This window comes from Chlamydotis macqueenii, chromosome 3 (assembly GCF_036417535.1).
Source record: "Chlamydotis macqueenii isolate bChlMac1 chromosome 3, bChlMac1.mat, whole genome shotgun sequence".
Lineage (NCBI taxonomy): Eukaryota > Metazoa > Chordata > Aves > Otidiformes > Otididae > Chlamydotis > Chlamydotis macqueenii.
This window is the reverse complement of record NC_141558.1, coordinates 37784774-37796616: the sequence shown is the minus strand read 5'-3', so window position 1 is coordinate 37796616 and position 11843 is coordinate 37784774. Positions and strand designations below refer to the sequence as shown.

The 11843-nt window shown below is 44.6% G+C and overlaps 1 protein-coding gene across 2 annotated transcripts; it reads right to left on the bottom strand.

Moving 5' to 3' along the window:
- Positions 1 to 1193: 1193 nt before the first annotated feature.
- Positions 1194 to 11210, bottom strand: PRSS35 (serine protease 35). Of its 2 annotated transcripts, none has more exons than XM_086744220.1 (2): positions 11090 to 11210; positions 1194 to 4669 (listed from the first exon to the last, which is right to left on the bottom strand). In XM_086744220.1, the coding sequence occupies exon 2, from the start codon at positions 4651 to 4653 to the stop codon at positions 3412 to 3414; it is 1242 nt and encodes a 413-aa protein (XP_086600346.1). In that variant the 5' UTR covers positions 4654 to 4669; positions 11090 to 11210; the 3' UTR covers positions 1194 to 3411. The 2 variants fall into 2 exon arrangements, with proteins under 2 accessions (XP_086600346.1, XP_086600345.1); XM_086744219.1 differs by lacking the exon at positions 11090 to 11210 and adding an exon at positions 10519 to 10747.
- Between the last annotated feature and the right edge of the window lie 633 nt (positions 11211 to 11843).

Here is an 11843-nt window from a genome sequence, read left to right as displayed (position 1 = left end):
ACCTCGGAAATAATTTTGCTGCCTAACTTTGTGTTTTTCTTTTTTTGAGATAATACAAACTTAAACTTAAGTCTTCACATTGCAGATGATCCCCTTGACTTACATTGTATGTTTCAGAGCCCCAAATTAAATGCACGCACAAATGCCTTGCAGAAGCTGGTCTGGGTGCGTTGTTTGTATATGAGGTTTATCTTTGGCCCAGGAAAAACTTGTTAACTTTACAAATTGCCAGTAGTCCTCTAGCAGAAAAGGGATTTGACTGAGGTTTTTTTTTTCCTAAAGCCAGCAATACAGTTCAAGATCTACTATAGCAACTCTTATGGAAAAACATTAGTACAGATGAAAACAAATGATGTACAGCCCAGTAGTTGAAAGAGGGAAAAATCCTTTGGGGAAACATCACAAGGGTTCTGTCCCCTTCTGGGCTGGGAACTCAGCCTTGATGCCGGTGTCCTAGACAACAGCACATCTAATCTACTAAGAACACTCCCTCCTCATATTTTCTCATTGATAACTAGATACCAACTGGCAGTTTTTTAAGGAAATCTGAGATGATCACGGCTCAGAAATTCTTGTCCCATTTGCAGTGGCTGGTACCAAGAGCTCTATGCAGGACATTGACCTCCTGGGGCTGTGTGTAAGGATTCGATTTAGGAACTATTTCAGCAGTCCCTCTAGTACGCAGTCACAATGCCTACGTAAAGCATTTCCTTCTCTGTTAGGCCAAGCAGCAGACCGAAATGTTGCCTGGCATGCAGATACAACAGGAATAACATTTTTTCCACATCTTCTTGTGCCTACATTCCCTTGCCTGAAGGCGCTGACCCAGTCAAAACAGCACATGCTCTGCAAGCCCCTGTATTTGCATGTGTTTGCACATGTGCACTCAGAGACACAGGCTTGAATATATATGCAGTTTTGATTAATTTTTGCATTGCTCTGGCCAGCCTCTTTAATCTCTTCGTACCATAGAATGAGGCACTGAGCATCTAATATTTATCCTCTGAGGATAAACATTTCTTATCAGCCTGGTATGAGAACTTCAGGTCATGGCTGAGGTATTTATAGCAGATGATTATTATAAAAAGACCATTTGAAAGCTGACATCAACATTTTTCATTCTTACCTTGCCCCTGATTCCCAAACTAATAAAGAAATAGATTGTATTTCTGATCCTAAGGAATACACCTACATAAGACTCACCAAAACAAGGAATTTACTAAGTCACCTTACCTTGATCAGTTTTGGACCCAAATCAACAATGAGGATAATTACAACAAAATCCATGGACCTAGCTTGACGTGTATTGGATTAACAATATGGAACCTTATTTGTCACAGTAACTATGGAAAAAGGCACTTGAAAAAAACGCTACAGAGTCGACTAAAGAAATTGTAGGCCCATTGCATAGCGCAAGAGTATTAAATACTGGTGATTTAAAATTACTGTCAGGGAAGCCATATGTCTTAATAGACATGTTAACAACAATAAAAAATAATTATCCTTAAAATCTTAGATATTAATTTCTACACTTTAAAAATTATTATTAGTTTTTGCAAACAAACACACAAAATAAAAAAAAATTAAAGTTATGTGTTCCCTGGAAAGGCTGACATTGAAAGAAATAGTTTATTTTAAAGTGAGATCTCTTCCAATTAATGAAATATTATTAGAGTTATGGTACAGGAACAAGTGTTAAATTTTTGTGCTTTGGCAATAATATGACAAAGAAAGTTGCCTGCACATTCAAAGTGCCAGGTTTTATACTTTCAATCATTTACAAAAATGTGGGTTATTAAAAATTATCTTATTTAATAAAAAGACATTAAAAGCATATTTTAAAGATACCAACAAGCAAATACTATTTTAAAATCTTGTTATATTTTTTTTCTTCTGCACAGGAAGAAAATGCATTTTGGTCAGCATAAACTTATGATCAAAAAAATGACATATTGTGGTGGTAAATAATCTTAAAAGTATTGAAATCCAAAGGATATGACTGGAAATACACAGTATCATTTTATGTTATGAGATAAACGTAGCACCATAACGCTTCTGTGCGCTTCAAAATCTTGATATAAAATAAAAGATACAGACCTGTGTAGCAATCAACAACAATTTTTTAAAAGGTGATTTGTGTTTAAAGGTGTGTAAAGATCAAGCTCACTTTGTGTTTTCATTAAATACATACTTCAGCAAACATATTGAACCAAATCATTTGCTAACTACTGCTGCTACCTAAGAAGATATCTGTAATAGTGTACAGGATAGTTCTTCTACCATTCAGAAGGTGGTATAATTTAGTTGGGAGTAACCTTGTAACTCATGTTCAGCTGGAATCTGAATATGACATGATTAAAACTAAACATTTTGCAAAACTGTATAAAGACAAACTAAAATACTGCTTTCCAACTCCCAGTCTAATACATACTATCTATGAAGCTGAACTCATATAAAAGTAATTTATAAAAACTGCAAAAACGGTTAGCACCCAAAAAATCTATCATCTGTGAAGCTCTAAATGATTGTCAGATAGCCTCTTCAGAAGTCAGCGACTTCTCCCAATGGTAAAGCTAAACATTTGACTAGAAACTAAACCCACAGCTCTTCAAATACTAATTGGAATGTAAATGTATATGTTTAAGACTTCCATAGCTTCTCAAAGAAGATTTAAAGGCATTAAATTGTGTCCTGATATTTCTTCTTCTTCCAAACATGGAAACTTCTAGGCTCACTAATTTCTTTTTGCCATTTTTACTGACCAATGAAGGCGAAACTTGTCTTTAAGGTCTAACCCTCAGCTACAGAAATTTGGGATTTCCATGGAAGTGTTCCTGCAGCAACCAGAGAAGGAAGTTTTCCAAGCTAACAAGCATGAACTAGACCGCAGTTTCTCAACATGGAGCTGTGGTCTTTAGAGAATGCCAAAATAGTGTCCTGGTCTCATGCAGTTCTCTGGATCATTCTGCACATACAACAATGTGCTGCATGCACAACTTGCATTTGAAGAATTGGAACAGAACCCTGAGAAAAGCAAATCTATTGGAAAAATAGATATTGTTTAATAATACCAGTTTGAGAAGTTTCAATCCATCCCTTGGAAAATAAATGACAGACGGGTGTAATAATTTTTTTTTCTGATGTGAATGATTTGAATTTATCACAATTAGAAATATAAATATAGTTTGGGATTTTAAGTGCATATCTAGGGTCGATTACAATTAAAATTATTTTGTTTGACGATTCTACCCACCCTCCAGCAATTCAGCGTTACTCAAGTCACCATAACACTACTTGTGAGCTTTGAGTTCAAAAACATCCTGACGTGGAGTGACGTTCTTCCCGTAACAGCTGCAGCAGATTCTCACTCTGTGGTAATACGGGTGCTAAGCGAGTCAGGTTCAGCTCTCTTCAGCCTTGCGTGCAATTCTCATCATTCCCGTGTATCCAGAAGCAAATCTGGGCATATTTGAGAGGAGTAATTCTTACTGCTACATTATAATCCTGCTGTTCACCATTGACATCCACCCACTGATGGCCTGAGTAAACAGCAATGATCTTGCGTTTCCACTTCTTTTTGTTGGGCTCCTTAAGACGGAGATAGACACCAGATCCAGTGGAGCCAGGCTCAGCGTCACAATACTGATAAAAGAGATCATTGGATTCATCAGAAATGCTACAAAATCTATAGACCAGCTGCCCAGATCGATCATTGTCAAAACCTGAAAAGTGGATCATGCTCCTAGGCATCATTTTGATGGTTGGGCTGATTCCCAGCTCCATATATTTCCTTTTGTGAGGACGCTTGAGCTCAAGAACCGCATAATCATAATCCAGGGCAACATCCCCAGAGACACCCTTAAACCAGCCTTTTGGGATGTGGGTACTCTTCACCCTGGTCCACTGGAAGGAGGGCATGCCATCTGAGGTCCCCTCCTTCCTCCCAGATCTCCTCTGCTTTCTCCCACCACCTTTGGATCGTCGCCTTAGTTCTGTGCCAACTTCAGGATCCTCATGGGCCGTAGGAACTTCCCTCCTACTTCTTTTAGCACCTTTGCGTTTCCTGCCATCACCTCTGGATTTTGTCTTCATCAGGCCCACCCTCAGTCTTTTGCTGCCCTTAACATAATCCTTGCCATTGTGCAGACAGTGGGCGGCTGTCAGCACGTGCTTGGGGGAAATGAGAATGCCACTACAGCCGGTGGAGATCTTCACAGCTGTGTTGAACGGAAAGTTGGTGATAAATCGCTTGTCATAGATGCTGAACCTGCTGTCCGTTCCGTATATCTGCCTCTTCTTCCTTGAAGACCTTTGTGTGGTTGTGTTTCCAGCTGGGTCAAGCACTAGTCCAAGGACATTCACTTCAGTCAGGGTCCGTGTGCCATTTTCAAAAACAGTCTCATAGGATAAGAGGTCCCTCAAGTCAGACAAGCTTGGCACTGGCAATTTTCTTTGACATTCAATTCCACATACACTGTTCAGCTCTAATTTTGGTTTTGCTTCAAATTTAGGGCTGTCGAGGGAGAAAGTTCTTTCACTCACAATCTGGGGAATCTTCTTTAAGTGCCAAGTAAAATCTTGTTCAGTTTCTGTTCCATTAGTGAGACCCAATATAGGTATGAAAAATATGAATAGCAGTAACATGTGCTCCATTTTATCTATTTTTTTTCTAAAACAAGAAAGAGAGATTTGAAAATACATGTTGGAAATATGCACAGCTATCTTAGTATCTTCAAAGTATAATCATGCAATATTAGCACTGACATCCGTGCAATAGAATCTAACACTCTGCTCAAAATAGAAATGCCTCAGATATTCCCTGTATTGGCTCTGAGACTTCAAATGGTCTCTAGCAAGATGGGCGCAGACGAGTCAGCCAGCATCCATGCTGAGCTACCTACTGGAAGATGGAAACAGCTGAGTTTTACCTGCTTTTCCCTCAATGGGGCAGTAGTCTGAGTCATTCCACTCTGTACAGCACCTTGTTTTTATTTATCCTGCAGGAATGCAATTATGTTTTATGGTTCTGCTTCTTTTCTCTATGGCTACTGGTTGTAAGTAGAACATGGTTGAAAACCACCAATGTATTCAAAAGTCATACTCAAAAGTAGGGATCCAGGCAGAGATGGACAGACAGACTACACTAATGAGACTTAGGAACTCTTAGGAAACTAGGCCAATTGTGCTCTTTAATATAATGGCCAAAAATTAGCAGGTTTAGGTGACCTAAAAGTCACTAATGGTTCTGCATCACCCACCCAGCTAGGACCTGTGAATCTGCCTGCTGTGGAAAATGGCACTTTGCTAATTGCTCTCCCAAGGAACCAACTTAGGAAGATGTCCTTTCCCCTTTCAAGGTTGATGTTGTCTGGATGTGACAGATGGAGCAATTTGGGCACCTAAACAAGGTGGCAAGTCCTATTTTAAATGCTTTCACCTTCTGCTGCTGCTCTGAAAGGCACGGCTGTCCTGCAGATCCTGCGTTGTATCGCCCTGTGTGCTGTGGCCACCAAAATCTCATTCATTTCCTATGCATTTCCTATATATTTTGTGAACATATACATTGACATACAGAAGGCAAGTAGTGGTGAGTGCCAGATGCTTCAAAATTAAGTGGGAAAAGCAGCCTCATGTTTCTAATTACATCTTAAGTAAAGCATATATGTTGGAAAAAGGACTCCTATGTAAGAACTGAAATTAGAATTACTGCCATTATAACATGAGGAAGAAGACGGTGATGGTATTGTTGATTTTTTAGTGTGGCTTATAAGTGCAATTCTGAAAAGACAAAAGGACAGGCTGGGTCACAGTTAGCTAAAAGGGGGAGGGAAGGAAATGGGAAGGGAAATCAGTAAATTATATAGTTGATGCGCACATTTGCTTGACTCACTCTGAGTAATACAATTCATGAGTATTAAGTGAATCTCTCTCAGGATGTCAGAGAATTTAAAAATCCGTTGTTAGAGGAGACAGGTGAGTGAGGACAGTAGAAGGCTGCTGGTCTAGAGGAGTCTCCTGGTTATACACATGCAGGAAAGCCCAGCCAAGTAGGAGGGACAAGTCTTCTGACTCATCATATGCCTTTTTCCTGCAGGATCCCACAAGGGCTGCAGGAACCATGCTGCCTATGTCTTATGGTCACATGTGGAAAGCCCCACCTAGATGCACCACACAAAGAGCTAATACTTTAAATGGGAAAGACAAAAGGCAGTATTATTCCCATCTGTAGCTGGGAAATATGCAGAAAGAATGTAAAATTGTTAGAAGTCTGTGGCAGAGCCAGAAACTGAACCCAGAAGTCTTGATTCTGAGCTCAAAACATTACTGAAAGGACCATTTTTCTCCTTTGGCAGCAGTGATGTCAGTGACGTTAACCAGCTACTGGCCGCTGGCATCGGGAAACCAGTCTCATATCCATCACTCCAATTACACGGAAACCTCGGCTGTGCAGAAAGAAAGGGCCTATGATTAAACTTTAAAAGCCAAGCAATTAAAGGATATGTATGTGGTAAAGCTTTCTGGTTTACGTTGTAATAGCAGTGTAAACCAGGGCAAAGATAACTGCTTTCCTTTTCTTGAGCTTAGTTTAGAATAACACAAGTACTGCCATGCAGTCAAACAGCATGGCTACAAGCTAGCTAAAGATCTAGCATGAAAAAGAAAGAGGAGTATGTGCGCAACATGGAAAAAGAAGTGGTAACGTCACTTTAAAAGCTGTATAATGGACGACTCCTATAATTTTGAGGCATCTTCACCATATAGACATAGTTCTTGTCCATAAGAGGCAATGATTACCACTTTTCAGCTAACTAACCACTACGGTTCAAACACAGCTTGTTGCTTCTGACAACAAATTCAGAGGGAGGCTTTGTTTTAGCTTAATTTTTGATGCTTTTCACCTTCACCCGCATAGAACACCAACTTTGCCCAGAAGCTTAATTACTAGGACATACATAAAACACATTTTACAATACAGTATAAACATACCCATACCCACTCTGGCTTTAAAGTAGCTAACTCAGATTTTGGAGAAGATGTATGGACTTTCATGAGACATCTGGAGATTACAGTGACTCAGAAGCCTAAGCTCTGGGGTGTATGCGGTTGCAGTAAAAAATATCTGAAGGTCTTGAAAGCAGAGCACAGTCATCCCAAGCACAAGATTTTGCAGAGAGACACCAGTTGGCCATACCAGTCTAGGTTACTGGTATAGCAGAAATGTACATATTTAAACATTAACTTTTATATATGGAGTTACCTTGAGAGTATTGCTTTGGTTATTCCTCTATTAGTAATACATTTGAAGAAGAATTATGATTTTACAGATCTATGGATAAATGATAAGGTGTTAAAAAAACACAAATATTATGATGAGAACATAAAAATAGCTTTCCTGGCCTGACCAAAGGTCCACCTCGCCTAAAATCCTGCTTCTGACACTGGCCAAATGTGGATGCCTAGGGCAGAGCATAAGAATAGGGCAACTATGTGTGTCCCTCCTCCCTCATACTCTCTTAGCTTACAACCAGTTGTACCTCATGGACTTTAAGCCAGAGGTATTTTCTGTAGTGCGAGGAAACCACATTTCTCTTCCATAAAGTTGCCCAGTCTTTCTGTGAACCCATATAAAATTTTGTATCCAGAATGTTCTGTGTCAAGGAGTTCCACAGCTTAACTACACGTTGTAGGAAGTATCTCCTTTTCTTTATTTTCACCCTGTTACAAACTAGCATCGTTTGATGATGAATAATGTGATATTAATGCCGAAAAGCTGGTTTTAATTTGGTTTGCCCCAATAAAACTGTTCAACAGATACAAGATATTAAGAAACCTAGTTCTTCTGTCAGGGTCGAGAATGCCTTTTCTATGTTCTTTCCTAGAATAATCCTCCCTTTCTCAGCTCTTCCTCAGGGTCTGGGTATTTGATATTTCTCTGTAGCTGATTTTTTTAAGCCCTAAGGAAAGTTCTTTCACTAACTGGTAGTTCATATAGAAAGTTTTAGAGGTGCCTGGGATTATGTCATTCCACTGCGATGGCTTAAGTTTTCCCAGCTGGACCCATATGTAACTTTGCTTTATTGAGAGACTTTCTGCAAGCAAATGGGTGGAGTACTATGCCTCCCTTCTGCCACTCTTTAAAAACTGAAAAAAAAAAACCAAAACACACAACCCTCAATAGATGCACTGGAGCCTCCCATTTGAAATACTATACTCAAGTGCTCAGTGCTTACAAAGGCAGTCTTGGAAGCCAAGATTTTCATCATTTATAATGAACTACTTGTTGCTCGTAATAAACTAATAACACTTCAGTAGAACTGGAAGAAGTCCAAGCCCAGGAACTTGATGAAAATGGTAATTCTCATTACAGACCAGAGCAGTGATTCTACTAGGCAGCATTGTCATTTACACCCATACACTTAAGCTGTTTACCAACCTGATCTCCACCGTTTAAGCAAAGCCAGCTTCAAGCACCAGAAATGTCAGCACTTGCCATGGCCCAGTACAGGTTGCCAGCAAGGGGGGGGACACAGAGGTTCCTCAAGACAGACCATGGGGATGGAAATATGTAGACAGCTGCAAAGACACCTTTGCAGGGGGAGAGAGAATACAGCCTCCAGAGGAAGGAGGAAAGGCCCTGAGAAGGCTACAAGCTGGACACAAGAAAAAACCCTCAACATCTTACTCACAGTTTCTGCCACACTGTTCTCCACTCTTCCTCCAAACCCCAAGCTGCTCTGCCCTCTCCTTTCCTTCGCTCCTTTGCCATACAAATTCTGGGTTGGCTTACATAATTAGAAGCCTTGAGTCAGCTCTGCCTTGATGGTAAGATTAATTGCTTCAGAGAAGACAGGAGAGGATGGAAACTAGAAAGTGAAAGATCTCCAGCCCCATGACAATGTTGAAATTCTGTTTCCAGTTTCCAAACCCAGCTGATAATGGTGAGGATTTGGTGGCATTCCAGATGCTGAGTGTATGTATACAAGTAAAAGCATTTTCAGTTCTTCTCACTTCTTGCTTCCAAGATCCAATCTTTCTGCATTCACAGGACAAAACCTACCCGTGTCCTAACTTTTCAGGATACCCTTCAAATATTTTGTCTGTATAACCTATCTTACTCCAGAAGAATGCATCTCAAAAGTTCAAGGGAAGGCTTGTGATCAAGCAGAAGTAGAATATGTTTCCCTTGAGGCTACTCCAGAGTGAATTTCATGTTAGTGTAGCTCAGACAGAAAAAAAGTTGTGTCCAACTACCTGGCAGCGTTTTATCTTGGTCTGTTCAGTGCAGCCTCTGCTCTTGGGCTTGCTTCTTATTGTAGGAGAGCCAGCACGTTTCAAACTAGGCTTGCATAATTTTAGATGCAATTTTCAGACCATAAAATACTAGAGGCTGCTACACTAACCAGCTCCTTTAACTGCTTTTGGCCTTATTCTTGAAACGTCCTGAAAGTTGGAATCCACAGTTCTACTCTGACAAAGCAAAACAGAGAACCAATTTTGGAAATCCCACGCTCCCTGGAATAAACTGTTACCCTAACCTTATCCACCACTGACCCCTTCATTCTGGCTGTGCTCACTCTGTGTATAGACTCATAGAACCATAAAATAGTTTGGGTTGGGAGGGACCTTTAAAGGTCACCTAGTCCAACCCCCCTGCAAGGAGCAGGAATATCCCCAACTAGATCAGGTTGCTCAGAGCCCCGTCCAAACTGGCCTTGAATGTTTCCAGGGATGGGGCATCCACCACCTCTCTGGGCAACCTGTTCCAGTGTTCCACCACCCTCAGTGTAAAAAAATTTTGGTATCAGTATCTGTATTGGTACACAGATTCCACCCTCCGCTCCGGCCGAGGGAGAAAACCCCACCGCCGCTCCCGGCTCTTACAACATTTAAGCAGCTTCCGTAGGGAGAAGAAGAACTGATTTTAGAGGGGGAGGCGCGACAGCTCATTGCTGAACTCACGGAGGCAGGGGGCAACAAAGAACGTGGAGGGGGGGCGGCGGGGACAGCTGCCGGGCCTCACCCCCCCACCCCGGGTGTGCTCTCCTCCGCGGCCGCGGGGTGGCGCCCTCGCACCGACGCCGGCCCCGCTTCACCCCCCGCCCGCCACCCCCGGGCCCCGCCGGCCCCGCGGCAGCCCCTCAACCCTCCCCGCTCCTCTGAGTCGTGGGTGGAGAGGTTCGAGACCCAGCCGTTGAGCGGCTCCGGGGGTCGAACCCTGCCCGCCGGGGCGGCCCCGGGGCAGCGGGTCCCAGGACGGGACGGGGAGGGCAGCGGGCGGAGGAACGGGGGGGACGGGGGAACTTTGCTGGGATGGCTGCTTTTCCACTGCCCTCTCCGCTTCTGCCGGCCGCTTCTACGCACTGGCGTGTTACAGCCGAGGGTTTTCCTGGAAGGAGCCGAGGGTTTTTGGAGGGGAAGTTTTTAACTCCCCTGGTTCCGCTTTTCGCGGGCGGCTCTGCTTTTCCCTACCTCCGATCCAAAGGAGTTCCCTTTCCCCAGAGCCTGCAAGTTAAATACCTTGGCACGGCTTTTTTTGCCATTCCAAGATAAATCGGCTTCCAGCAGTGACGAATCTGGATGAAATTAGTGTCCGCTCCAGAAGAGCGCGGGGATGGTAGCGCGAATACTGAGGGGATGAATCAGAATTAAAGGAGAGGTTGTTGTGAAGGGTGAAGAGGCTCCTTGCCTGCTCCCCGCAGAAGACACAGCACAGAGACAAACCCCAGAAAGCCCCGTTAAATGTACCCCTTGCTTCCGCCTTGTGAAACCAGCTTCAAAAAAAAAAAAAAAAAAAAAAGGACTGGAGAAAGATGTCACGTTCAGTCCTGCCGAAAAATAGGTAGGCTCCAGAGGCAGGAGCTTCCTACGAAACCCTTCAGCTACCAAGCCTGAGGTGCTGACATCGCTCAACCTTATCTTTTAAAAAAAAAAAAAATCGCAAAAAAAAAGATCACCTTGCGGACGTTACCTCGGATTGCCCGGTCCCCGTCCCCAGGCAGCCGCCCTCAGCCCCCATCCCCAGCTCCCAGCGTTGCCCCGACCAGGTCTCTTCCCCCGCGGCCGGTGTCGGGAAGGGTTTGTTTCGTACCTGGCACCCCGCAGGACGAAGGGAGGGGAAGGCGGCCGCAGCCCCGGGCCGCGCCGCTCCGCTCCGCTCCGCGCCGCCCGCCGCCCAGCGCCCGCGGCTACTGAGGACGGGGCGGGGGGGAGCGGCCAGGTCTTCCCAGGCGGGGGAGGGGATGGAAAAAAGGAAAAAAAAAAAGAAAAGAAAAAAAAAAAAGAAAAAGAAAAAGGAGGCGAGAGGGAGGAGGCCGGGAGGGGGAGGGCCGAGGGGAGCGGTGTCTCTTCGGGTGGGGAGGGAAGAAGGGGCCGAGAGCCGGGGTGATCCGCGCAGGGACGGGACGGGACAGGATGGGACGGGGCGGGAGAGGCTGCCGGGCCGGGAGGGGAAGGCGGAGACAAGCAGGGACCGAGGGACCGCGTCCCGGGGGGAACGGCGGGAGGTCGCCGCACCCCCCGCACCGCGCCACCTGCGTGCGGCCGGGGCTGCCGGGCTCCACGGGGCTGGGCGGCGGTGGAAGGCGGGGAGGGCCGCTCCGCTCCGCCCCGACCCGCCGTAGGGCTCCTGGGGAAGGCGGGGAGCGGCCACTGGCTCCTGGGGCGGCTCCTCGGGCTGGGATGGGGCTTGCGGCTGCGGGGACCGGCCCTCTCCCAGCCCCCGGCCTGCCCGCGCCTCCCTGCCCTCGCCCCTTAGGGCAGGCGCGGCACCGCTGCTCAAGGACCCTCTGGGCTCCTCTGCTTAGGGGCCTTCCCAGGCCGGCTCCTCAGAGCCAGCTCCTCCC